Source organism: Chinchilla lanigera, unplaced genomic scaffold (genome assembly GCF_000276665.1).
Source record: "Chinchilla lanigera isolate Chin_1 unplaced genomic scaffold, ChiLan1.0 scaffold00047, whole genome shotgun sequence".
NCBI lineage: Eukaryota > Metazoa > Chordata > Mammalia > Rodentia > Chinchillidae > Chinchilla > Chinchilla lanigera.
Window position 1 is genome coordinate 2,334,990 of NW_004955448.1, and position 27,379 is coordinate 2,362,368.

General features: G+C 39.1%; 3 protein-coding genes across 3 annotated transcripts in view; 1 reads left to right on the forward strand and 2 right to left on the reverse strand.

Moving 5' to 3' along the window:
• The window catches only part of Med12l (mediator complex subunit 12-like), a 306,200-nt gene that overhangs the window by 110,647 nt on the left and 168,174 nt on the right, over nt 1-27,379 (forward strand). The window lies entirely within an intron of this gene.
• Gpr171 (G protein-coupled receptor 171) lies at nt 571-6,272 on the reverse strand. The gene is made up of 2 exons (XM_005393029.2): nt 6,188-6,272; nt 571-2,742 (listed from the first exon to the last, which is right to left on the reverse strand). The coding sequence occupies exon 2, from the start codon at nt 2,689-2,691 to the stop codon at nt 1,732-1,734; it is 960 nt and encodes a 319-aa protein (XP_005393086.1). The 5' UTR covers nt 2,692-2,742; nt 6,188-6,272; the 3' UTR covers nt 571-1,731.
• Nucleotides 15,857-27,379, reverse strand: part of P2ry14 (purinergic receptor P2Y, G-protein coupled, 14) — a 16,788-nt gene continuing 5,265 nt past the window's right edge. Inside the window, exons 3-4 of the mRNA XM_013518618.1 lie at nt 21,833-21,944; nt 15,857-17,325 (exon numbers count right to left, since the gene is read on the reverse strand). Of these exons, the coding sequence (XP_013374072.1) occupies nt 16,082-17,092 (1,011 nt within the window). The 5' untranslated portion in view covers nt 17,093-17,325; nt 21,833-21,944 and the 3' untranslated portion in view covers nt 15,857-16,081. The remainder of the gene's footprint in view (nt 17,326-21,832; nt 21,945-27,379) is intronic.

Below are 27,379 nucleotides of genomic sequence, written 5' to 3' on the forward strand. Positions count from 1 at the left end.
GGGAAATATGACAAACCTGTCATGCCTGTGAGGAGAATATGAGAACATAGTAAAAAGAAAAGTTTTCAGCTCTTCTTAACTCTACTGTGTAGCCTTAATGAGTAAAAACTAAGGGAAGAGAACAAAAGGGGATTTGGTTAAAGATTCAGAAAAAATAAATTTCATGTATGCTGTTACATGAATAATGACTTCAACTGTTCACCAGTTAGATATGTTATTTAGTCTACCAACAAGTGTAGGTTGTAGTTTATGGAACTATTCTACCAGCCTGTAAATTCGGTAAGTCATGTACACCATGTCAGATATGTGGTGCTGATGTCATTACTACTAGCTACCTAGAATTTATCTGCTCTCACTTTGTCAATTTTTATAGGCATTTTGTGCATTTTTAAATTTACTATTCACTTCACACTCAGAGAATACCTGTGTGAAATTATGGACAAAAATTTCAAGCTTCAGAAAATAATTCTTAGGCAGGTGTAGTGGCCCATATCTGTAATTCCAGCACTTGAGATACTGAGGCAGGAGGGTCGTTATAAGTTTGAGGCCAACCTGGGCTACATAGTGAGCTCAAGGCCAGCCTGAACTACAGAGAAAGACAGTGTCTCCAAAAAAAAAAATCATTCTTCAAGTCCAAAATTAAGTTTGAAATCAAACGTGTTTTCCTGGCTTCTAGGAGCACAATTTCTTAATCACTGCAGCTAAAAAATGTATTACTAAGTATTTCACTAGAAGTTTTTTCTAGTGACACTAAAAACAGTCTCACATATGCTTAACTTTTCTAGTCCTCGCCCTAATAAGTCTGTAATTTTTGTCCTATATTGAAACTTTGTGTCGCTGCTAGTGGAGAGAATTTGACCAGAGTTGTAAGAGCTGGAACCACATCTACATTACATGGCAAAACCCCTGTGGGTTCAGGCCCTGCTTTGTGGACCTGAGCGGCACCTCAGCTCAGCATGTGCTGTGTTTCTTACATGGCCTTGCTATGTTGAGTCTCGTGGGTCTCTTTTAAAATCATTTGGCTGCTGCTGTTTTTCCATAGCTTTTGTGTGAGTTTTTAGTTCCAAAACAGTAGTTTCATTAGTTAGTATAATTTAACATCTCTCCTTGTAAATGTAGTAGGGCCGTGCACTTCATATTAGTGCAGAATAAAAGTAAGAAATCATTAGATTTACGTTACCCACGGCAGGTGAACTTTATAATCTACAGGTAGAATGGAAGTTACACTACAAATTTACCTGTGTATTTTTGGAGCATTTTACTTAACAAGAGTTTTTAGCTGTTGTGTTAGGAAAAAAGCTTTTGTGCTACACATTGGAGGGGTAGTGAACAGATAGGTTACCATTTATTGAAGCAAAATATTTACCAAAAGCCTTTAAAGTTGTGTGATTCAAGGGCTTACTGGCAAGTTACATAGATATTAGTTAGCATATTTTTATCAAGAAGTCAATTCCAGACATTTAAAGTCTATGTTATAAACCTGTTTTTTGATTTTAAAGATATTACAGCCTTTGACTTTTCAGCTTTCTTGTACAAATATCTGGGTTAAGAAGTATCAACAGTCATAAGAACATAAGATTGGTTTGCATTTAGACACAGGTTTCTGTGTAAACCAGTCCATATTTGCTGGCTTTCTGTACTTTGCATCATCAAGACTTTATTTCTCTTCCAAAACCGTAAGAAGCTTTGCGATCCCGTAAGGCAAGAAACGAGCGCGAAAAGTCCTGTGCTTTATGCCTCATTTTCATACCTTGACTTTTCTCTCTGAACCGTAGTCTCCTTAGGTGAGGCAAAAGTCTCAGTGACCTTTAAGCGGAATGCTTTTGAGAGATGGTAGTACAGAATAGGGTCTAAACATAGGTTTGACACAGCCAGGAGCAGGGTGGCCTCCTTGGCTTTGAAGAGAGAAATCCTGGTCGCGCAGTCAGATATGACTTCTGTCTGGCTGAGGGTGTATGGGATTCGGACAGTGTGGTAAGGAACAAAGCAAATGATGTAGCCAGTAGTCACTAACAGTATGTTGGTGAGAGCTTTTTTCACATTTGGATAGTTTTCATTATCTTTGTTTCTGTAGAGTTGTCGAATTACAAGGCAGTTGGATATTAAAATGATGGCTGAGAAATTTAAAAATATTGCTATACATAAGAAATTTGTCAGCAAATGCCAGTTTCTTCCAAACTCATTTTTAAATTCCATACAGCCCACATTTGACTTTTCCTTGATGTCTTTGATGGGAATCGCCATGTTTGGGACCATCAGAAGCAGGACCATTAGCCACACAACAGTTGAAAGCATTTTGGCAAATCCAGGCTCTTGTATTCGGTAGATCTTGTAGCTGTGTGTCAACTGAAGACAGCGATCAATGCTGACAAATGCTAAGAATATAATCGATAAGTACATATTGATGTATATAAGGCATGCTGTGACTTGGCAGTGGAATATCCTCAGCTTCCATGGTGCCACCCCCAAGTCAACGGTAATTTTCACGGGTAACGCCAGAGTGAGCAGGAAATCGGCCATAAGCAGGTTAATTAGGTATATACTTACACACCTGTGGTGCGGAGGTCTCTGTATAAAAGCCCAGGCTGCAAAACAGCTTCCAATAATCCCAGCAAGGAAAAGTAAGTAAAAAAAATATGTGAATGGTTCCAGATCTCTGTAAACCGGACAGGTCAGTGAACTGTTTATCATCTCGAGGGACAGGAAGGATGACTTTAGTTCTTTAAAAAAAATTCAGTAAATCTGTTTTTTTAAAAAAGGAGAGATTAGTACTTAAAATTGAAGACTTTATTTTAAAAGCATTTGGACTAAGAATACCATGGTCTTTTTCACTTTTAGATGGATTTTTATTGATATTACTAGATGTGTGGACTGTTGGAACATCCTAAATTATGAGGAAACCTAGATTTTCCTTTGATATTGTGACTTTCAGGGAGTCCCGTGTAGTTTACTTTTGGAAGGGATATTTTGGCTTTATTGGTTTTGCCTTCTGACACCTCTTCATTAAGCAGTTGGGTGGGAAGACAGTTTGGTGGAGACTGACAGGTAGGTTCAGGAAACTAGTGTTACTCTTGTGCCTGAACACCTCTCAGTGAGGCTGTATGGTTTTCTTAAAGAGTCATGTAGGTCCTCATCCTGGAAGAGGCTAGTCTGGCAGGGGAGAGAGTAAGGGATGGCAGGAGATTGTAGTAAGATTAAAAATGTGATTTAAAAAAAATAGGCTCTTTATTGTGTGACCTACTAGATCATTTTTCAGAAACAAAATTTTATTTCATTTTTCCTTTTAGCAGAAATAGTTGAAGGATTAGAATATGGTCTTGAGTTGGTCTTATTACCTCCCGTTTTTTTTGTTCCAGTTTCATAATGGTGTACACTTGTGATGGCCGATATTATGGCCTCTAGCCATGTGCATCTATTAAATACTTTAAGCAGTCTAAGTTGATGTGTCCTATAAATGCAGAATCTACATTGTATTTTAAAGGTTTAGTACAAAACATAGAATCATGCAGAAGGTATAAATTGTACTATTTTATGTAAATCACACAAAATTAGTACACTATAATACCTTACTAATATTTTTATATTAAGCATATGTTGAAATTATTTTTGGTATATTAAGCTCAGTATTTTAAGGAAGTTAGTTTTCCAGTTTCTTGTTACTTTTTAAGATGCAGCTATTAGAGGAAATACAGTTGTTTTTGTGGTTTGATTATATTGGCATTGATCAGTACTGGTACAGATGTTTTCATGGTAGTGTTTCAGAATAGTTTTGTGAAAAGTAAACTTGAAAACTTCCTAGGACGTGATTGGATATGGATTCCTTGGTTATAAAATCCTCAGAGGGTCAATAGTATTAATGTCAAAACATCTAACTTTAATATTTGTATTTTTTTTTTTTCCATGGTGGGTTTTGGGACAGTAAAAAGGCCAGAACTATGACATTCCCTTAGACCACATTGATAATGACAATAAAATCTCATCATGTTCCTTCCAAATCTGGAAAGCTGCATGGATATATAAGTTCAAATTAAACTGATCTGGCTTCCTTGGATAAGTTCCAGTCAGACTCACACGCCTAGGGCCACTAGTGTATCAGTGGGATTCTGGCATTGTATCTTTGTGTAGATCCTCTTTTTACATATCAAACACCTTTCTGTAGTGACTGACATAGAAGACCATATCAACCATTAAGTCTCTTAAAAACACTAAAGTCTTTCTAAATCTTTTAATTCTTCCAGTTATTTAATCTTGGAATGAATATATGCAAGCAGATTACTAAGGCAGATGTACATATAACTTTCTAAATTAAAGTATCACTTAGAGGGCACATACCTTTCCCCTACTTGATTTAGTGCATTAGGGTCCATAAATAATGTCATTCTGTAGTTAAACACTTTGTTTCCAGTGACTACTTCACATGTATTTGTTTTACCCTTTATCATTTCTTTGAGATATTTATTATAATTTGTCTCTTGCAAATGAGAAAACTGAGGTGTAACAAGCTTAGGTTATATAGCTGGTAAGTTTATAGAACCAAGATTTCAACACAGTTTGATCTTTGAAGCCATATTTCAGAATCACCCCAAAACACTGTCTCAGCAACAACAAAGGTAATGATGACTCATAATGATAATATTATAGCAAGGGCTTACTTGTGATAAGAATTATGTTCTGAGCAAGTATCTGCTATGCTTGTTAAACTTACATCATATTGTATAAATTTAGACTTTAATTTCAGAGTTCTTGTAACATAGTTCTTCCATATTATTAATCTTCCTCTATTTGGTTGTGTGGATTGAACCCATAGCCTTACATATACTAAGCATGTGTTCTACCACCTAGCTACCTCCGGCATCCTTAATGCCAGTTCTCTGCTTTAGATTGGTGGGATCTCCACTGTCAGTGAATACTTTCTTCCTGCTTTTGTATTTTTATATGTGATAAAATTTTGGACTCTTAGGGCTTGAATAATAGATGGAGCCTTTGCTGGTAGCATCTATCTACCCCATCCCTCCGCAAGTTGAGGAAATTGAGGTCTTGCAGTTGCATGTTGCTTAAGATTTTGTTCAAGTCCAGCTTGTTCAAGCAGGACTAGGATCTGTCCTTGTTGATCCGCTGAAGGAAGGCCTTTTATCTCTGTATTACTCTAGGCTTCACTGACTTCCGCATGACCCTTATTTTTGATGCTTACATTTATCTGTGTCCTGGAATTTTGAGCATGCTTTTCTTTGCTTCAAAAACATGTCATTGTACACTGATCTTGTCTCTCACCTTTGCTTACTGTTCCTTTACAGGATTTTGACTTAAGCTCATTTATTTCAAATTTACATAATGATAGTAATTTCATAATGTATTTCTTCAAGTGCCCCATTGCTTGCACAATTATGTGGTAAAGTCTCATAAGACTTACATGGTACAGAGAAGAATTAGAATACTTTATTTTGATGAATAGTCTCTATAAATAGAACTGATTACACATCTATAGGTGAGTAACTTCATTATAATGTAGCTATTCATTCAGTAATGCTTGATTACCATGGGTGTATTACATTAGTTTTTGTGAGATTCTATCAAGATTGCAGTGAAAAGTAATTAAAAGTCCTTGGTGATGGTGATATCGTTTAGGGTTATGGTAACAGCCCACGTTTTGAATCACAAATTTGAGAATTAAGTGCTTGATATTTTGCCAAGCATTGTGGGCCAGTGGGAGTTTGATGTATTCAGAGGTACTCCAGGAAAATCAAGGGAAGACCTGAAGTGCCTTTTTACTCACCAAACAGTACTTGCTTAGAAAAGCTTCGTCAAATTTTCTATGGGAGGCATTATGGAAATTTTCAAAATCACATGTTGCATTATTTGTGGAGGAAAGTATTTTAAGACTTCTTGTGAAGAACTACAACATTGGCTTTTATCTACCCAGTTATAAAACTGAATTATTGAACAATTATGCTTACCTAGATATTTAGTATTGTCTGAATTAAGCTGTTTCTCTGAGACAGATGAATGGGGTCATCAGATATGAGAAAATTACAGAGTAGTTGATGCCTAGCACCCATTTAATAATTGGTGACTATTTACACAGCAAGTTTCTTAAATGTTGGCTTTCTCTACTTAAACATTGAAAGGAAATAAATTTGCCATGTGTGCAAAAGCATTTGGAATAGATTAAGTATTTTAAATGACATACCTGGGGTTTCTTCTGCAGCCTGCAAGGCCTTGCCCTACGTCTGCAGCACGCGGGAGCTGTCGGATTAGTGGCAGCATAGCAGAGCTGCTGGCTGTACTAAAATTTTTTTTTCCTTTTGTGTGGTTTTAAAATGTTGCATGTTGACGTAGATGAAACTGTGGTTTGTGACTAGTTTAACTGTATGAAAGTCTTCTAATGAAACTTTTAAAATAAATTCTTATTATAATTACTTAAGCAGTCCAAATTTGTCAGTAACTTTTGGAGAAAAGATTTTCATTTGTCCGTTGTTTTACCTAGTTTTTCTTTTTTGAGGTACCCAAGATACGATTAACAAAGATACGATCTTTGTTAATAGTTTCAAAGAATATCAATGTTTATGCCTTGAAAGGGATTATGAGTTAGAGATATAAGATGTTTTAAGCAAATGTGTTTTCAGTGTACATAGGGATACTCACCAGCATTTCATAGTTATAATTAATGAAAAGATACGTTTGCAGTTTTTATCCTTGTAGAGACAGCTGTTAATTAAACAAAAAAAAAGATTTAATAAAAGTCTTGTGAACAAAAAAAAAAGAATCTGGTGAAGGGTATGCATTTTTTAAGATCTTTATTGTTTTTGTTCAGAAAACAGAAAAATCTTGAAATAAAAATAAAAGTAGAACATTATTACACAGAGATAATTACTCTTAACATTTATGGTTTATACATTTACATTTTTTTCTATGTTTTATATACCCACTTAAAATATTATTATACTATACATATAATTTTATAGTTTTTATTCAATTATATGATATCTGTGTTCTCCAAGTTATAAGACTAGAGCAGCAGTTTTGACAGTTTGACTCACACAGTTTAACTATGTAACAGTTCACCCTGAGGGTCACTTGTGCATCACGTTTGTTTAGGTACTGACTATCCCAAGTGTTACTTGGGCAGGTGTCATTTCTACCAGTCAATTCTTGTATTGAATAAATTTGATTAAATTTTTGCTGTTAAATTTCCTGTTATATTATAAAAGTAAGGAAAAATATGCACTATTCTGTCATTTTGTATTTGAATAATTGGACTGGTAAGTGGTTAATGAATTGAGATTGGTATATAGTGATTAATAGAGTATATGTTAAGGGACCCTCTTGTGTACTTTAAATTGTTTGGCTGAATTTCATTCTGCCTATGAGTGAGAAATGTTAACTGAATGTCTGAAAGGTGCTTAGGGAAACTTGATAAAAAGTTGCTACCTCTTAAAAAGTAATCTCATACATATCATCCATTGGCTTTTTTTTTTATTTGAAAGATAGAAGAAGGAACATATATTAACAGATATGCAAAATAAAACACAAAAATACAAGCAATACAGAATTTCAGACAAGGTGATAGGAAATTAACAGTGGTTATTGGATGACATATTGATATCTTCATATTGGTTAGTCAGATAAACAAATACAGGCATGTAAGATTGATCGAACAATTAAACATGAACTGTTCCTTTCAATAAAGCAATAGAAATCAGTAGTACAACTATCTTATCTATCCTGTGTATACATATATACATATTTTCCCTTCTTTCTTTCTTTTCTGTTTTCCCGCATCCCAGTTGTTCTTTCCTTTTGAGCAGTTTCCTTCCCTTCACAATATCTATTCTACCTCCTACATTTTATTCACTCAGGTTCTTACACTAGTGAGACAATATGGTGTTTACACATGCAGTTCTGATTTATTTCGCTTATGAGTATGGTCTCTAGTTGTGTCCATTTATCTATAAAAGCCTCAAGTTTATCTTTCTTTACAGCTGCTGAGTAATATTTCATTATATAAAAGTACCACAACTTTTTTATCCATTCCTGGGTTGATGGACATTTGGGTTGCTTCCATGATTCAGCTATTACAAATTGCGTTGCTATAAACATGGGTGCACGTATATTGCTGTGATACAATGTTTTCAGTTCTTCTGGAAAAAAACCCAGAAGGGAAATAGCTGGGTTGAATGGACCTCTAGTTCTAGTTTACTGAGGAATCTCCAGACTGATTTTCACAGTGGTTGCACCAGTTTACACTCCCACCGACAGTGGAGGAGGGTTCCTTTCTCCCCACAGCCTCTCCAGCATTTGTTATTGGTTGATTTCTTAATGATAGCCATTCTCTCCGGGGTGAGATGGAATCTCAGTGTTGTTTTGATTTGCATTTCTCTCAGCCACCTTATCTTTGGCAAAGGGGCCAAACAAGTTCACTGGAAGAAAGACTCATTGGTTTTCTTAATGTCTTTCTCTTTGTAAAAGAGAAAATTAATTTCTGACATGAGCCTATTTTCTGGAGTTCTAAACATGCTGGTCCAAAATTGATTGTAGTACAAAGCTGTTAGTATTTGTTTAGGGCCTGATTTCTTCTAATGCTTCACTGGCATGATAGGTGTTTTTCAGTTTTCTAGGCACTAAAACAGCAGAAGAGACCTCTTTAGAATCTGAAGCAAATTCCTTGGTATTAGCTTTTATCAAAAGTTCTCAAAAGACTAAATGAGCAATGTCTAGCTAAAGGAAATTTAAGGAAAGTTAAAGGAATTTTTAATAAAAAATGGTAAGGCCATTGATTTCAGATATTCTGACATTCTCTAAGTTCATGTAGTTATTATTACATGCATAAGCTTTGCCTTTGCTTGGTTATGGACTCTAGTGTTAACTTCCATTGTAACAACGCTAGGAAGTCTTCCATCTTTTCAGTTACATGTGTTTTGTTATGGACAGGAGTTATTGAAGAATACAGTTGTAGAAAATACAGGTTTGTAGCCAAGTAAATGGGCAATTGTGGTCAGGGTTTCCCTTCCTGGGGCAGGGTAGTGGTGATGAGGGAATTTGGAAGTGGAGTTGGCTGCAGACTGGTGAATGGTTTAAATGTGATATGAAGAAAAACCAGGATAAAAGATTTGGGGTGAAGTTTTTCTTTTTTGGGAGAGGCATATTTTATATATTCACAGCTCTGGCTTACTCTTTAGGGCTATTTGAAGGTCTGCTAAGACCACAGTTTGTGTCTGAATTGGCAGATGTGAAAGAGCTAAGGTGCTGTAGTTCTCAGTGTTCTTTTTTTCCTGAAATAGTAGGAAATGATCTTTCAATAGTGAAACTGAATTGTATTCTTCCTTTTGAGAATGAGCTTAAGTAGTTTGGCATGTGTGGAAGTTTATTCATATTAGAAATACATTTTTCCCTTAATGTCTTTAGTAATATATATAATACACAAGTTCCATCTGAATTTCCACAAGCCATTTTTTCATCTGTTTCACTGAGGATGAATGTTTCTCAGAGCGTATTTTGTTAGCGTTCCAGGAAATCGCACATCATCACTAACCCAATATCTAAGAAACCCAGTGGGAAGAAGTGAGATAATGTTATTTCCCTGTAACCTTCTTCGTGACAGTACTTTTTACGAAATGATGTAGTAGTTACTTTGATAAATATTTTATGCATGTGCAGTGATAAATTATCATGGAGGTTATGAGTTGAGAAAGAAAATGCTTTTGTAGTCAGCTCTGCAGTGCATACATGTCATACTTTTGAGTTTATTCAGGAGCAGAATTAGCCCTTAATACTTAACATTCTTAAAATTTGTTTTTTAGGCATAGCATGGAAAAGGCTTGGAAATTGATGAGGAAGGGGAAATTAAGTGCTATGAATGAGTAGAACCACAGCCAGGCATGGATTTGAGAACTTCTTTTTATAGAAACTAAAAGCATAAACCCTGTGGTATAGAAGTTTTTATCATTTACAATAGGAAAACTGAAATACGGAAAAAGTAAGGCCTGCATAGTACTATGCAGATAAAATTTAGTGTGTCCACTTTTTTTTTTTTTTTGGTGGTGCTGGGGGTGGTGGTGGTCTTACTGATATTGAACCCAGGGCTCAGCTCTGCTTGCTTGCTTGATTTATTTATAAATTACAGGTGTGCACCACCAAGCACAGCATGTGGGCCAGCTCTTTTTGCAACTTAATTGTTGGACAGGGACATTGGTTATGAAGGAGGCCATCGCATCAGTGCAGGTCTCCTCATTCACTTGAACTGTTCGAATTCTGTTGGACAGTGTGCCACTGTTTCCACCTTCTCCATGGACTTTGCAGCCTCTGAAATGAGAACTCAGGATGCTCTCAGCTCAGACTGTTTTACATCTTGAAGACTTTTATCATCATTCACTTTCGCAGCTACCTGTGTGTCTCAAAGTCAGGCCTCTCTTTGGAACCACTGTGCTTAGATTTGCATTTGGAAAGGTGTTTTAAGTGCATAATTTCCTTCCTGGGGATTAGCCCAAAGACTTTTCCCTGCTGCTGGCTTCCTGTGACAAAGCAGAGTCGTTTTGAATTAAGGTGTTGACGTTCAACTTCCAAGATATTGCTGTTTCTGTCTAGAACAAGAGCTCAAGAGAAAGTTTTACCTCGTTAAGAGCATAGTACAATTTTTGAAATTCTTTGAAGCTAAAAGTTGTTGCACATTTTTGCAACAGTTAGAATATTGGCCAAATATTTTCTCCTCTGCCACTGCCGAGTTCTTTCCTTTGCCAGTCCTCTTGGTTTGCTTTTAGTTGACTGTAGTGTTGCAGGGTTCATATGCTTTTCGTGTTATTTTTCAGTTGTGAGTTGTGGCTGTGCTATTAGAGCCCTAAAATAAATTCATAGTGGCGGCAGGGAATCCCTTAGAATGTTCAAAGGCTATCTTGTTTCTTTTTTAGTCACTGAAATTAATATTATTTTTCCCTTTCTGTTTGTGTTCCTTAGTGATGAGCTTATTGTGACTCACATATTTTCAAAGCACAGGCACATTTTGTAAACTCTGTAGTTACTTTCCAAGAGGTGGTTCTTGGGAGAGATTCTCCCTTTGCCTTGCTGTGTAACTCTTTCTTTTTGATCAAGTATATATCCAGAATTCTAATAGCTAGTATTTACTGATTCAGGCTGCCTCCTGAGCTCTTGTTCTAGAGATTATTTTTGTTATCTTTTGAAGAGCATGTTGTAGAAGGGTGATGTGGAATCCTATGCCGCAAACTGCAATGATACAGATTTATTTCATGCTCTTAAAACCTATGGGAATCCAGGAAGTTTGATCCTTTTTAGTGAGGCAGGGCCAGAGGATGCTTTGTAGATAGAGCCAACAGGCGGCATGTGGGGGACAATATAGATGTGCAGAGTACAGAGAGTGTGTTGGGGATTATTAGGCAACCTGGGGATTGGCGTTGTCTGAGTACAGTCTATGCAAGGAAAGACTGAGATCCAAGTCTTGGGTGCTCCTAAGGGCTGCAGTGAGCAAGCAGTAGAGACCTTCCAAGGGCTGCGCAGGGAAAGAACTGTCACCTCAGAATTAGGTGAATTTGGCAGCATTGGGGCCTGTTGGGTTAAGAGAGAAAAATAGAAGAAGCCACTTACGGAATGATTACGGTTTTCTCAGGGAGAGTCAGAGAAGGTCTGTAATTATTTGGGAGGAGATGCGCTGTTGGGAATCCCCGCAGGGTGCTGTGGTGTGGAGTGGGTGGTGTGTGAGTCTGTGGCTTCTCCCATAGTCGCAGTGACGGTTAAGATGACCTTTCCCAAGTCACCTTGCCCCACTTCTCACACAGTACCTCAAGTGCTATGAAGGCCTGCAGTAGACCAAGAGGGTAACTTTGTTCTGTTATCAGCCTACCTGTGTCACCAGCCTTAGCCTACACAGGGTATAACAGTGTAATGGGTAGTTCCCTGGTTTGCCAGTGAGCATGCTTGGCCCGTATTTTGTTGTTAATTTTGTTGGGCCTGTTCTTCTAACCCTACTCCTTTCTCATATCCCAGCTTCAGGTGGAGGTTGGGAGGTAGGAACATGAATTATATTCCCTGTAACCCCCAAAAAGGCTTTGATAAGTGCCTTATTTGTGTAATAATTTATTTCTTTTCTGTAATTAGTTTAGAAATAATATTTCTGGTACATATTTACTATAGATAAGTTAGTAAAACATTTAATACTTTTTTACAAGTAGTGCTATGAAGTACTAATAGCATTTTGAAAGGTGGCACATGGGGCAGGAAGTTTAAGTGGGAACTGTTAAAGCGGTTCATTTGCAGGGACGCCCTGTCATAGATGGCACTCTGTCCACGGTTGAGTTTTGTAGAGAACAAGTGACCAAAAAGAAGAAGTGTTTTTTCTTTCTGTTGATGACAACACAGTACGTGTTTTCTCCCGTGCTCCCCACAGTGCTGCTCAGCCGAAAGATAGCCCCCTGTCGTTCCTCTGGTTGTGCTTTGTATAATACTGTCTTTTGATGTTACACAGAATTAATTTTTTTGTATAGATATCTTTTTTTCTCTTTTATCCAGAACTAAAATTGAGCATATGCAATAAGATGGTTACTGGCCAGCACACCCGGACATCCACAGCTGTGGCTGTGGCTTTGCGGGGGGGCTGTTGCAGACTCTCAGCTCTGGGACTAGGCCTGGGTTTGTACCATTTCTTCAGTCTGCCTTTTGTGGTGCTAGTTTCAACTAGAAACTAGCACGCTCTAGATTTTCTTATGGTATTTGAATGAAAGAAACACTTCTAGATTTGCATCCTCATACTACTCCTTCCAGAAAATTTCTTGAGGAACCTGGGACTTGCTCTCATTTGGTCAGATTGGATGACATTCTTTCCCAGTCTTTGGTCAGTGATTCAGACATGCTGATTACCTAACCCTAAGTCAGATTTGTATCAGTTCTATGGCCAGAACACGGAAAAGTGACTTTTCCCAAGGAAGCGTGAACCCTATTGCTGAGAAAAGATGATACAGGTTGCGCACATAACTCAGCAGATGAGCACTGTCAGTGACTACATTTTGTAAAATGCTGCTGTGCATGGTTTACCCACTTCCGTGGATGGGTGTCGTATGGATGTGTTTTCCATGATTGTGATATTTCTGTGATCTGTTTCTTGATTCTTTTTGCCCCAGATAGTCCTTTTACACAAACATTTTGAAACTTTTTTGTATAGGTAGTGAATCAAGTGTGCATTGAAGTGGAACATCAATTCTGTTAAAGAAAACGTGATTGTTAATAAGGGGGATTTTTGGTTGTAGGCATAGGCTGCTTTTGAACACATTTTTATTACATTTCTGTATTCTCAATTTTGCAGTGCAGCTATTAGCATATCATATTCTATCATAGATGTGTTTTAACTCCTGGTCTAACAATTAAAAACTCTTGTAGCCAGGTGTAGTGATGGTATAATCCTAGCATTCTAGGAGGCTGAGGCAGGAGGATCACAAGTTGGAACCCAGCCTGGGCAACTTAGGGAGACCAAAAGAAAAAGTAGGACTGGGATGTAGCTCATTGGGAAGGCCCAGGTTCAATTCCAGTACCACAAAAAGAAACACAAACATTGTGAATTTTCATCTCTAGTAAGAACAAAGAAGCTATTGGCTGAAGCTAAGGGCCTGTTGACCTCTTGGTGAGGCGTAAACCCTCAGTGTGCTCAGCTTCTTCTGTTTTTTAAAAACAGCGTTTACATTACCTTCTCTGTCGCTGCAGGCATCCTGTAGGTTGAGCTGGGTACTCTGAATATTGCAGCATCTGTGCTAAGCCTTATCTGTAAAGGACTGGGAAAATATACTGTGCTGTCTACCTGTATCTCCCTACCTGTCATCTCTCGGAAGTTTCTGGCTTACTCAGTTGTTGTCAGTGCCTGCCATTTTGTTTAGTTATTGCTGTGGAACCGAAAGGCCTGGTTTGCAGGAATTGTTTCTCAGCTGTGCTTCATGGGCAGCCCAGCTGCTGCTTCGCCATCTCCTCATCTGCATTGCGTGTCATTTCCTGAAACACTGTGTTTTCATGTTACTGTTCTGCTTTGGTGCAGAGCTTACAAGCAGCATTTCCTGGTACTATAGGGAGAACTGATTCCCACGTAGAAAAGGTTTAATAATACTTACTGCCGAGAATAGAGGAATAGAAGCCGAGGAGATGAGCCAAGTAACCTGAGCATGAAGACTCATCTGTTTTTTTAAAACTTTCTCCTGTGACCCAGTAGAGGCAATTAAAACCTAACGATGTGCTTATTTGCTGTAGCCAGCGAGAGATGTAGAGAATAAACACAATCCAATTTGTTTCCAAGTGTATTTAGCCAAATAAATATAGCAAGCTTAGTTTATCAGGATATCTGTCATAGCTTGGGAATTTTTCTTCTGTTTGAGATAGTTTATTTGAGCCAGCACTGGGAGCAGGGAGCTGTTAGCGGGGCAGAAAGTAATTACCCAGTGTGAAAACCTTCCCAGGCTCTCCTCAGTGTTGGGTGTGTTTACTGAGTTTTGCTGAAACTGTTTTGAGGTAGGAAGTAGAGTTTTTGTATTTTTTTTGGTATTAGTGTGTAATTGGGCATATTGAAGAAGCCATTCATATATTGATTATAAGGAAGTCTGGCAAGGTCTCATATACTGATTACTATATTAGGAAAAAAAAAGCTGACATCTTTAAAAATAATTTCTTTATTGGTACATACACAGTAAAACATAAAAATAGATATAAATGTTACTTAAAAATGTGTGGGAAAGCCAGGTGTGGTGGCATATGCTTGTAATTTCAGCATTCTGGGAGGCTGAGGCAGGAGGATTGTCATAAGTTTGAGGCTAGCCTGAGCTACATAAGCAAGTTCAAGGCCAGTCTGCACTACATAGTGAGACCCTGTCTCAAAAAAAAAAGTGTGGGAAGAACACTGGAAAGATTAGCTGAATGTCTTCCAGCCAGCCAATAGTAAAGAAAGAAATTAGTTTTCTTAACTCATATATCAGCAGCCATATCCTTCATTTCCATGTATTGAAATGCATTGCCTCTGCAGAAAGCATGTTGCATGAATTTTATGTCATTTCACACATTATTTTACATTTTTGATCTTTTTAAAACTTGAGTCCACTTGGTTTTTGAGAAAACTGTCTCCCCTGACCCCATAAAAGAATAATGTATATTCTAGTGTGGCTTTTCCTAGTCATCCTATTTGCCTCCTCATATTTTTGAGCAGGAGAAATTGTTGGCAGCACATGCTGAAACTCAGCTTCTCTCAGTAGAGTCCACTTAAATAAAAATACTTTAATGTGACAGCTTCAGGCTTATAAAATGCCTTAATAAGTCTGCATGGAAGGTATATTTAACATATACCTAATATCTTTAAAAATTAAATTTTTATTGCAGAATGCATAATTTATTGCGTCTGCTTTTCTTTCAAATTCAGTGAGGTAAATCAGTATTTTCTTTTTTTTTGGATTTTTTTTTTTTTTTTCCAGTACTGGGAATCGAACTCATGACGTTGCGCTTGCCAGGCAGGTTCTGTGCTGCTGAGATAAATCCCCAGCCCCTAAAATCAGTATTTTCTTAAGTGTTTTTTTCTGGGTATCTGCTTATTTCTGGGTGTCTGCTTTCTTTCAAGAGAAAACTTGATTTTTCAATACAAAAGCCCTTTATCAAACAACACCTGCTTTTAAGTTGGTCTTTAAGGACCTGTTGAAAAAACTTACATCTTACTAATTTAATTCTTGTGTTTGAGAAAGAGGAAACCTATGTAAATGATCTTTGATTTCTTCCTGTTTATTAAGTTCTACTTTAACTGAACAAACTTATAAATTTAAACCTGCTTTTTGGAGTGTGATTTAATAATTATATGCATTATATTTTTCTTATTATTAAAAAGAAAAGTGCAGCATTAGAAAAATCTAATGGGATTTTTTTATTTGATGCTACAAAAAAGCATGGGAACCTGCATTTGAGTTTTATTGTGCTAAGTATATTAATTTCATGTTAGTATTGGATGACATGGTAGATATGTTACTATCGTGGGTGTGTTTCTTATTTGTTCATTCAGTTCTCATGCAGTTGAAGGTGTCGGACAGCGTGCATACGTGAACTTTACTTGGCAGTGGGTGGAAATTCACAGAGTATCTGTGCTTTCATGAATTGTATTTCCTCTTCTGGTTTTGGAAGTGTCCAAGTCATGAGTTTTTTGTGAGATACGCAGTTTCTTACATAAAATTTCTCTAAATGGTTGGCATAGAAAGAAATATATAATAGGGTCCAGGCACACATTTGCAGCAGATAGCAGCAGAGTGAATTCTTTCACATAGAGCAAGAGTTCTTTTGACTGGCAGCTGTAATGAGCTTCCGTTTGACTCTTTGTGTAGGGTATTCTGGCAATGTGGTACGGTACAAAACACACGAAAAATACGAACATGATGCTAAATATATTGCGGCTAGATTTCCTTTTGACTGAAATAGAATTCCTTTGGGACTTAAGGTGGGACTTGAAGATTTTCCTTGTGATTGCTGTGTAGAAAATAATTAGTAAAAGAAACACAGCCCAGAAAATGCCCACGAAGATATAATTTGATGCTTTGTGCCACTTGCGCCCCAGTTCATTTTTAAGTTGCATGCACTGTATTTTCCTAACCTCCCTAACGCTCTGGTTGGTCAGGATGATGTTGGGGATGGCGAGCAGGAGCAGGAGCATCCACACTGCCACCGACAGCAGCTTGCTGTAGTTCACTGACTGGATGAAAGAAGTCGAAAGGGGCTTTACAATTTTGTAATATCTGTCAAAGCTGATGAGTCCGAAGAACACGATGCTGACGTACATGTTGATGTAGAAGACCACAGCAGAGACCCTGCATACGAACACATTCAGCTGCCAGGGGCCTAGGCCCGAATCACCAAGGATCTTGAAAGGAAAAGTCAGGCCCATTAGAAAGTCAGCAACAACAATGTTTTTGAGATAGACAATGAAGCTCTTGGAGCTGGGCACGTAGAAGAAGACCCATCCTGACACTCCATTGAGCAGGAGCCCGGTGATAAAGACCACGCAGTAGAGCGCAGGGATGATCCGCTGAGTGATCAGGGTGTTCTGCGAACAGGGTGGGTCTGGAGGCTGCGTGGTGGAGTTGAGCATCTTGTAACTCCTCAAGGCAAAGGCCTGGAAAGAGGTATGGATTAGTCAGTCAGAGGTCCCTTATGTCAAAGTTGCCTCACTTCTCCACGTCATTTGTTGAGTAATGAAGAGAAAGGTGGTGAATGTAGTGAAGCCACTGAGCTCTTGACGCGTTTACTCCGTGTCAATTTGGCCCTGTGTTCAGTGCTTCTGCTGCCCTCCTCCTTTCATGCTTCCAGCTTCATTCCTTTTTCCTTTTTCCGTTTTTTTTTTTTTTTTTTGTGTGGGGAGGGAGTGGGAAGAGAAGAACCGAAAAGGCAGATGAGAATAAAGCAAATTTGGAGATCTAGGACTGTGTGAGAACTTCAGACTCACAAGCCAGAATTTCTCTAAAATGACAGTGGTTTGCTATAAACTCTAGAGTTCTAGGAAATGCTTATTTAATAAAGTCTTAAGAAGTGCTAACTGGAAAAACAAAAATCAGTGTTTCATTTAATTTGTGATTCTTTGTGTAATATGTCAGGCTTCCATTTGTCTTAGATGTACTTTTTTTTTTTTTTGCTGCTTATGGTGGTACAGGCCTATAATATCATTACTCTGGGAAGCTGAGGCAGGGGAATTACAAGTTCGAGCCCAGCCTGGGCCACTCAGTGACTTAGCAAGACCCTGTCTCAAAAATAAAAATGGCTGGGCATACATATATGTTTTGTTTTTTTTTTTTTGAGACAGGATCTCACTATGCAGTTCAGGCTGGCCTTGAGCTCACTTTGTAGCCCAGGCTGGTCTCAAATTCACAACACTCCCCCTGCCTCAGCCTCTCGAGTGCTGGGATTACAGGCATGCAACACCATGTTTTTTTTTTTTTTCCTTAAAAAACAAATTTTATGGATTCATGAATCTAAATAGTACATTATTAAGGAACTGTTGAGACATTTTTAGAAAGTCTGCCGTACATATATTTCAGACATAAGACCATATCGTAACAAGACTACACAACCAAATGTTGACTAGTATTTTTTTTTTTTTTCCTGGTACTGGGAACCGAACTCACGACCTTGCACTTGCCAGGCAGGCACTGTGCCGCTGAGCCCCAGCCCCTGACTAGTATTTTTAATATAGGATTATGGGTACCTTTTCAAATCTGAGCTTTTCTGTGTTTTTTTTTTTTTTTCCTTAACCATTCAAAAAGTGATTGCATTATTTTATAATTTAGAAAATAAAGACAAACATGGTAAAAATTTTAAAAAATGTTTCCTAGGCTGTAGCCTAGGTCTACATTGGCTACCATATTTGGCTATTAAGCACTTGAAACGTAGCCAATCCAGATTGAGATATGCTGTAAATATGAAATGCACACTGGATTTTGCTTAGTCTGAAAAAAATGTAAAATATGTCAGCATTTTAAAATGCTGGTTAATCTGGTTCTGAAAACATATCACAGTGATATGTGTGCACCCATGTTCATAGCAGCGCAATTTGTAATTTATGACAGAGGGAAGGTTGTAATTTATTCAAAAAGTTATTTGATGCTCAGTACAAATGTTTGCTTCTCATTTTCTACGTGAATAATGGCAGTATCTGCTCAAAGGCCTTTAGTGGTTTGTCCCTGCCCTCCGGGTAATGTCCTGACTCCATAAGCTTGAGTTGCAGCAAACCCATCTTGGTCTGATCTGCACCCTCCACTCCCAGCAATGAGTTCTGGATGCTTTTGCCTCCTTTTAGGATTTCTTTCACCTTGGATCTTTGTACAGAGTTTAATTTGTATAGAACACAGATCCGATGCCTTTGTAGCTGTCAGCTTTTCTTAAAGGTGCTTGACCCTGGGTATAATGGATATGCTTTTTCTATGGGCTTCCTACATATGACCTTGCTTCATAATCTGTTAATGAGGTTTCTGCTATTATAACCAAATGTCTTAAATTACCTTGTAAAGAGAAAAGGGTTATTTTGGCTCACAACTTTGAAAGTTCCAACTCATGATTGGTTGTCGCTGTTGCTGTAGGCCTCTGGCAGAGTAGCACATCATGGTGGGATCGTGTTGTGAGTACAGAAAAGGAGGACATTTGGGGCTCACCCGCCCTCCTCTCAGTGACCTAAAGAGTTCCCGCCATGCCCTACCTCTTACAGGTTCCATCACCTGCCAGTAGTACCAGTGTGGGGGCCAAGCCTTGCCGTGTGGGCTGCGGGGGACAGTCTGCATCTGAAGTGCAGCTGCTGTTCTCGATGACAAGTAACGAGGAGCACATTTGCCTTTCTCATCACTCTGACAAAGGTTCTTTTTTCCAGTAATAACTTATCCCCTGACAGTTGGACGCATTTTTGTGTAGAAGCTAGTCTCACAGAGGTTGAGAAAACGCAACTTTTACCTACGTCTATGTCTGGGAGTCCCAGTGCTGGGGACACAGTCCCCAGTCACAGTGGTACATAGAGTACTCCAGGGAAGAATCAATATTTGCAGGATTCATTTAGACTAAATTAAAAAATAAAAAATGCAGATGTTGTTTTGAAGAAAAGAAATATAAACTGTATAGAATAAGATGTGATCAAAATATATGATGAATATTTAAATTAATAACAATTATAACAGTAAAAGATACATTGCCATTACCCACCCTTAAAATACTTCCCCTTGCTTCAGACACACTTGTCCCATTGTTTTTGGCACTTTCTGAATATATTCCGGAAGCTCTTTCTCCTGAGTATCTTTATAAGGTACAACTAAAAAAAAATACCACAAGTGCTCTGCCACATAACCCCAGTGTAAAGGCAGGCTTGGAAAAACCTTACAGTGTGCTTCTCGGCCTTATTCACGGAACCTGACTTCAGGTGCCTCTGGCTCTACCCCCAAGGCAAAGTGACTGTGGGAGTAAATGTTTTGAATCAGGTCAGGACATCGAGGCAGCTATGACAGCTCACCTAAAGATATGAAAGAGGTCTTTGAAACTTCTTTCAGAAAGTGGCAAGGATGAGGGGGTAAGTGTGTTTGAAGTGAGGGTATTTTGAGAGCAATGAATGGCAATGTGTTTTTTACTGTAATACATTTAAAAAATAATGTAAACATTCATTGTATTTTGATCATTCATCGTATGTGATTATAAAGTTAAAATTGTGAAGAATTTCCTAGAAATGATTTCATGGTAGCCAAATCCTTTTTCTTTTAAAAATATTACAGAAGGCACTTCATGATACAGAGGACTTCCCAGAAATGATTTCATGAGAGACACAATTTCTTTCATTGTAGAAGCCTATGTGAATTCTTTTTCTGGGGTAGCTGGGACCACCTTTTTAGGGGGAGGGGCACCCTCCCCTCCCCCCTCCCCTCCCCTCCTCCCTCCCCCCCTCCCCTTCTGTCCCCTTCTCTCTTCCTTCCTCTCCCCTTTTCTTTCTTCCTTCCTTCCTTCCTTCCTTCCCTCCCTTCCTCCCTCCCCCGCTTCTCTCTTTCATACAGGATCTTACTCTGTAGTCTAGGCTGGCCTTCAGCTTGCAGTCCTCTTGCCTCTGCCTCCCAAACCCTGGGATTACAGGCATGTGCCCCTATGCCTAGGTAGTAGTAATTTTTCAGTTCTTAAATATTAAAGTTTTTATAGCAAGGGTGTTAGTAAGCACTTGTGAATGCATTGTGTCCTATGAGTTCTTTTGTGTCAGTGTGCATGGCCTCTTCTACAGGAGAGAGCAGAACTATGCTCAGTTGAGAAATTTGTGACAGTGAAGCTCTTTTAAGGCTCAGATAAGAATGAAAACAGTTTCTTTTGGTGTGGCCTGTGGACTCTCCCTTGTTCCCCAAGATCTCAGTTAATTCACTGCTCCTTACCAGCTTACCCCAGCCCATCAATGAGGAAAGAGGGGCAGCAGAAGAAATGGTAAAAGATGAAAAGGACTAGGTGATGATCATCAACTGAGAAACAGAAAAGTGGACCCTTTGGTGAGCCACTGTTTTGGGGTTTTGCCCATGATAGTTATTTCTGACATTATCACTGAATTTTTGTAGTGAAAGTGGTCATTATGTTAACCTTGAGGCTTTATGAATGCAAAACATGTTCCCTAAATACCCAGGATTATATTTAGGAAACATTTCTCTGTGTGCCTAGACTTCCTAAGAAGGTATGCCCAGCAGGGTAAGTGTTCCAGTTTTCTTAGGTGGAACTTCTTCATTCATGACATTTTTGGTAGACAAAAATGAGTGTTTAGGTAAAGAAGAGTTTAGGTAAACAAGAGTGAGTGAACGGCACAAGAAGCCTTAGCCTGTACCTGCTGTCACTTTGGAGGCTTTGGTAACATAATAATATGGCAGGATAGGATTTGTGAGACCCAAAGACAGGTGTCATAGGAGCATCCTGTAGACCGCTTCCCTCGCTCTCTCCCCGCCCCCAGCTAGAGAGAGTGCTGGTGCCAAGATTTTACTCCGATCTAGCTAGTGAGCACACTTGTTCTCAGTGCGGCATAAGGCCAGAGGGTTGTGCCGCGCTGTGTTTTCATGGTAGAGCGCATGTAACACCAGGGGCCTCTCTTTCGACAGAATTTAGTGGATACAAACCTACCTGAAGTGTTTATTCCAGAAGTGCATTCATCTTAACAAAAAGGTGCTTGTCAGCTCAACTCTTGCTTTATGTGTATTTTTATTGACTGACCTGTTTCTCTCTTACGTAGGGTCCCCTTCTACCATCCTACTTATGTACACAATTCTCTAGACTACCTCTTTATAGCATTTTGAGATGAAATTAATAAAGCTCTTGATAATGCTTGAAGGACTTCTTCAATTACCTTTTAATTTTCTGTCTTTTCTTACGGTGAGGTTTTTTTTTTCAGTGAAGTAGTTTTTCCCAGTGAGCGCTTATTGTCTCTGAGCGGCCAGAGTATTTTGTCTTTAAGGATTCTGTTATGGGAGAACAATAAAGAATTAAATTAAATAAGCATCTGACTTTTATTGGAGAAGTAGTTTCATACTTACTTTTAAAATTCAGCTTGTATAATTGTAAAATACTTCAACATCTACATTTGCGATTGTTTTATTCTACTTATTCTTCAAGGCTTAGCCAACTCTGTCTGATAGGAGAAGATAAATTTGGCCACTTGCTGGTTGGATTTGGTTTTGCCTTGGTTTAGGCTGTTGTTGTTCTGAATTCTTTAAACCAGCACTGCTTGAGCTTTAATATGCACACAATTGGTCTGCAAAAACGAACAGCGAGATTCTTTAAGTCTGAAGTTTGACGTGCACACTGACCCAAGGCTCACTCAGAGTAGTGTGGGGGACCCTCCCCAAACTTGGCCTAGTACACAGTGGATGAAACACTTGATTTTCTTTTTCCTCTGGTTAGAACTTCACGCAGAGGAAAAAGTTATCTTGTAGGTGGGCCTGAAATCATATTTCTTTCTTAGAGTTTGTTCCTTAGTTCCTTACAGATTTTATCATGATCATCCCAACTTCTTGTTTCATGGGCATGTAAATAGATATTTTTGTAGAAACCTGCTGAAAACAGGTGACAGTGATAACTTTACACTTATGTGGGATATTTCTAAAATATCATGAAATTCTTTTTAGAAACAAAAGAGATTAAGTGCTCTATAGAAAAATAATGTGTGTGATGTGGAGCCATACTGAGCATGTGCTGGTGGGGGGTGATACACTCATCAGTGCATTGCTCACCCTGTGGAGAGAAGTAGGAGTGAGGGGTGGGGTAGAGTGGGGATGGACTTTTAGCCCCTCCATTTATTCGTTAAATTTTGAATCAAATGTGCCTAATACAGTTTGGTTCATCTATTATCTGCATGTTGTGGACCAGAAGTATATCACATTTTGGATTTTTTAAATTTTGTAGTACTTGCATATTCATAACAAGGTGTCTTTGGGATGAAACACAGTGTAAACACAAATTCATTTATATTTTATGTATACCTTATACACATAACCCCAAAGTCATTTTATACAGTAGTGTTAGTATGCCTGTGTTTTGAGAGTGCACTAGTACAGATAACAGCCTGGTATATTCACAGCTGTCTAACCACTTCCCTAGAAACCTAACCACTTCCCTGAAAACATTTTTAACAGAACTTGCAGCGAAGTGCAAGTCCGGCATATCCAGCTCGTCCAGAAACTGTTTTCACCATTTTGTGATGATGCAAGTGGATCCTGGAGACGTTAGTGGGGCGCAGGGTGTGGCACAGGTGCCTCTGCCCTCCGAAGCATGGTCCTGAAGTTCCCTGAATGCTCCATTTTGGAGCGGGGGGAAGACGGCCATGCTCTGCCAGCCTCTGCACAGGAACTACATTTGGCGGGTCAGGGTGGAACTCGGTAAATTTTCACCTGTAATCTTTGGAACGGTTTCTCCTCCTTGGCACTGTTGACACTATTTCTGCCTGCACTTCCTTTCAGGTGGGCTGATTGTGCTGTTGCTTGTTTAGCAGCATCCCTGGCCTCTGTCCACTAGGTGCCAGTAGCACTCCATGGTTGTCTTCAGACATTTCCAAATGCTCTCAAGTTGAGAACCACTGGAGTAGCACCTTAAAAAATACGTGTATTTGACACATTCTGATACCGAAAGAGAGTTTCTCTCTCTTATGGGTGTCACACCTTAACTGTATTTTGAATACTTCGCCAGTAATAAGGAGTCTATATGTGAAGGTCTAAGAGTGTGAAGTGGGCTTTATTTACCGCTGTATTGGCATCGTGGGCAGACAGTGCAACGCAGTGATTAAAAGCGTACATGTCTGATGCAGTGAGCTTCGTTAGAAGTATGATTCATATTCTTCACAGCTGTAGTATTGTGATAGACGCTAAATGCCTTTGGGTGTCCGTTCCATCTCTAAAATGAGAGGGTAGAAGATACCTTGTAGGTTTCTGTTTCCTGTAACTCAGGGGAACATTAGGGTACAGGGAGCAACTCAGTTTTCAACAATCAGCAGATGCCTCCGGGGCTCTCAGTCTCCAGACCTCGCAGGAGTCAGGCTCCCACACATCTTCCCTTCTCGTGTTTGTTCACACAGTGCTGTGGTAGGCACCGGAGACCCTTTGCACAGTGCTCTCTGAGCCTCCTTGGGTGTGTGGCCCAGTGGCACTTTCCCTGGAGGAGGAGGTGAGAGGGGAGCATTGCTTATGATGACCACAGGAAGTGGTTCTCAGCGGCGAAGGCTATGAGTAAAATCCAGTGTTCCGTGCTCTTACTCAGCAGTCCATGTAGCCTGTGAGAATGGCAAAAAGCTCTGAGTAGCTTCTGCCTTCAGAATTTTGGGAACCAATTTGCTGTTTGTCTCTGAAACTAAGTTGATCTGCCTGGATTCTCAGTGTTTTTCCCCCAGCCTGTTCTTTTGCAGCGTTACTTGGGAATTTGGGGCTTTATTCCCCGGGGCCAGGCAAGGAAATGAATCTCCGACCTCTGCCTCACTGAGATGGTGTTTGCATTCCTCAGTTTGATAAGCGGTACTTAAACCACTAATGGCTATCCCTTTGCTTTAGAAGTGAAGACCAGATTTCTGTTGCACTCCTGAATTAAATAGTAACCATTGTGTTAGTTTAAGATTCAGGCTTAGGTAGCCAAACAAACAAACAAAATGCTAGACTTTCCATGGGAGTGGAAATATTGTGCAGAAGTGATTCCCATGTACTTTTAATGCAGAGTTTTTTATATTTACTTCTTGTGCTGTGTATTGATCCCTACTGGAAGGGTCAGTAATTTTTGATTTTCATAAACTATATTGTGACTATTACTTGGAGACTGAGCAATTTTAAATGAATTTCTGTTTTACTAAACGCAGTGTGCTACAGTGGAGCAACTCTATTTTTTGCAAAATTAGTAGAACTTATTACATGTGAAAGATGAATTTTTATGCCTCTCAAAGGTGGTGCCCAGGGTACAGTGAAATCAAAGATGTTTGTTTACAGCTTACAAATTGAGATCTGTTATTGAATGCACATGTCCTTTTTAGACCGTTCCATTTGTGGTTATTTTACCTTCCCAGGAAATTTCAATGCGATCAATACTTCAAGGAAACAGTCACATGCTTTATCATGCACCAGGGGAGCAATTAGTTGTCATTATACTGTTGCTCCAGATATAATACCTGTGTGTAAAAGTTTCTGGTAACAGCACACATTTTTGTTTGTATCTGTCACTATGATTCCACGCTCATGACTTCTTTGGCCCCTGTGAAACTGCCCAGGACCAACTTTATTTTTCTCCATGATTTAATGTGTGTTGCAGGTGAGGTGGGTTTGCCCTACATTTGTTTCTTTCTGATCTTTCTCCTGACATTACTGCTTTTCTGTTTTGTATTTTTGGTATTGATTTATGTCTAAAGGCTACTTCCTTTTAAGATATGAACTTGCTCAGAGTCCATCTTAACTTGTAAGGGGGTAAAAAAAATCTGTAGGTTCAGAAGCCATAATATCCCATCACCAAAACTTGATACTCAAAAGGGCTTGCAGTGTAAACCTTTTCCATCCTTACTTGACAAAAGGAGGAACCCTCTGCCCATGGAGAAGTAGTGATACCCCATTATCAATGAGCTGATCTTGTTTCTAAGTGTCATTGTCCACTAAAAGGAACGAGGACTTTTTAGACAAACAGCTGATTTCCAGTCAGGCGTGGGAAAGTGTAGGGTAAGGTGAGACATCTGTGGGTAAAAAGCAAGGAAATGTTGAGACCAAAAGAGAAATGGTGAGAAAGGATGAGGGAGCTAATTTAAGGTTCTTCCAAACGTGGCCCAGTTGGGCTTCCACAAGAACAGCATTGATAGTGAAAAGTATCAGGGAACAAATTCAGGAGTTTATGGTGATATTAAAGATTCCGATTGTGAAAAGGAACGATGGGAAAACTGTTCTTCCGGAAGCCTGCCAGCTGGTAAAGGCAGAAGGGATAACAGACTTAGGAAGTCACAGTCTTGTGACTTTAGGGTAGCATCTCACTCAGGCAGCAGTCTGCAGTGGCTGCTCAGAGCCCTCGGGTGAGCATTTGTGGGTGAACTGGGCCTTCCAGTTGAACACAGACCCTCCTATCTGGTAGGGTAAGGATAAAAATCTTTCCTCTTGGGTGGTTATTTCTGGTGGTCACTGAATGGTCAAAGTTACCAAAAACGGGATAATGGGATATTTTGTGCCCCTGCTATGATGCGGTCAGGTGTACACAGCATATTTGCGCAGCGCTGTTTTAGAACGATCAGATTCAGAAAACAGTCAGACGAGACTTAAACGAGATCAGTGTCATGAGGAACTAACAAGGTGAGAGCGGAGGGGGCAAGCCTAGATTTAGAAAGGCCAAAGGGAAATGAGTGAGTTAGGATTTGTTGTTTGTGGAGAGTAGGTATAGAAATTGTTGTGGGGAAGGTTGTGTAAATCAGAACACATTCTGTAGAGTAGGTGATATTACTGAACTAATACTGATCCTTCTAGGAATATTAATAGTGTGGTTATTAATACTCAGAGGTGTGTGTGCAAGTATTAAAGAATGAAAGCGTCATAATGCCTGCAACTTATTTTCTAAATGATTAGGTAAAAGGAAACAAAGTAAATGTATATGTTTACATACTTGGGGATACGTGTACTGTCCTGTAGATGTATATAATGGTAGGTTTTGAGGGAAGGGTGCTGAGCTCAGTGCATGGCATAACAAGTGTCAAATAGTATCTTTTCTTTGTCAGTCATCCTGGAGGCTTTTTTGCCCATCCTTGAAATAATGTGTCACTTGTTCTATTCTTGACCATCTTTTTTCTACTCTCTCTTTTAAGCCAAAGCAATCTTTATTTGAAAGATTTTAAACTGTCATTTTGAAGCAAAATTGTTCTTTCATCTTTCAAATATTCTTTTGACAATGATTACCGGGCTGTATCCTGATGCTGGGGAAAAGGCAGTGAAGAGCCCTGGCTCCATATGCGCCCGCTTAGACCTCACCCGGGTGTTCTGGCATCCCGGAAGCTTCGGCACCTTTCTTTCCCTGCAGCATCTCTGATTTCTGAAGGTCTGGGTCCCTTGCAGGTCTCCATGCTGAGGACCCAGGATTTCTCACCGCAGCGGCCGAGTTAGTCATGCTTCACCGTGTGCTCAGCACCTGTCTGTTGCAGATGCTAACGCTCAGCAGATGAGCTCCACACCAAGCCGAGGGGAGCCCTGCCAGCTCTCTTGGTCTCATTCTTACCCCTGCCTGTGCCACTTGCTTTCCTCCACCCAGAAGTAATCCTGTTCTGGACTTTGTGGTTTATATTGCCTTTCTTTTAAAGCTAATTACTTTAATCAGTACTGTATATATGTTCATTCCCTTTTTTTTTTTTTTTTTTTGGTTTTTTTCCGGTACCGGGAACCGAACTCACGACCTTGCGCTT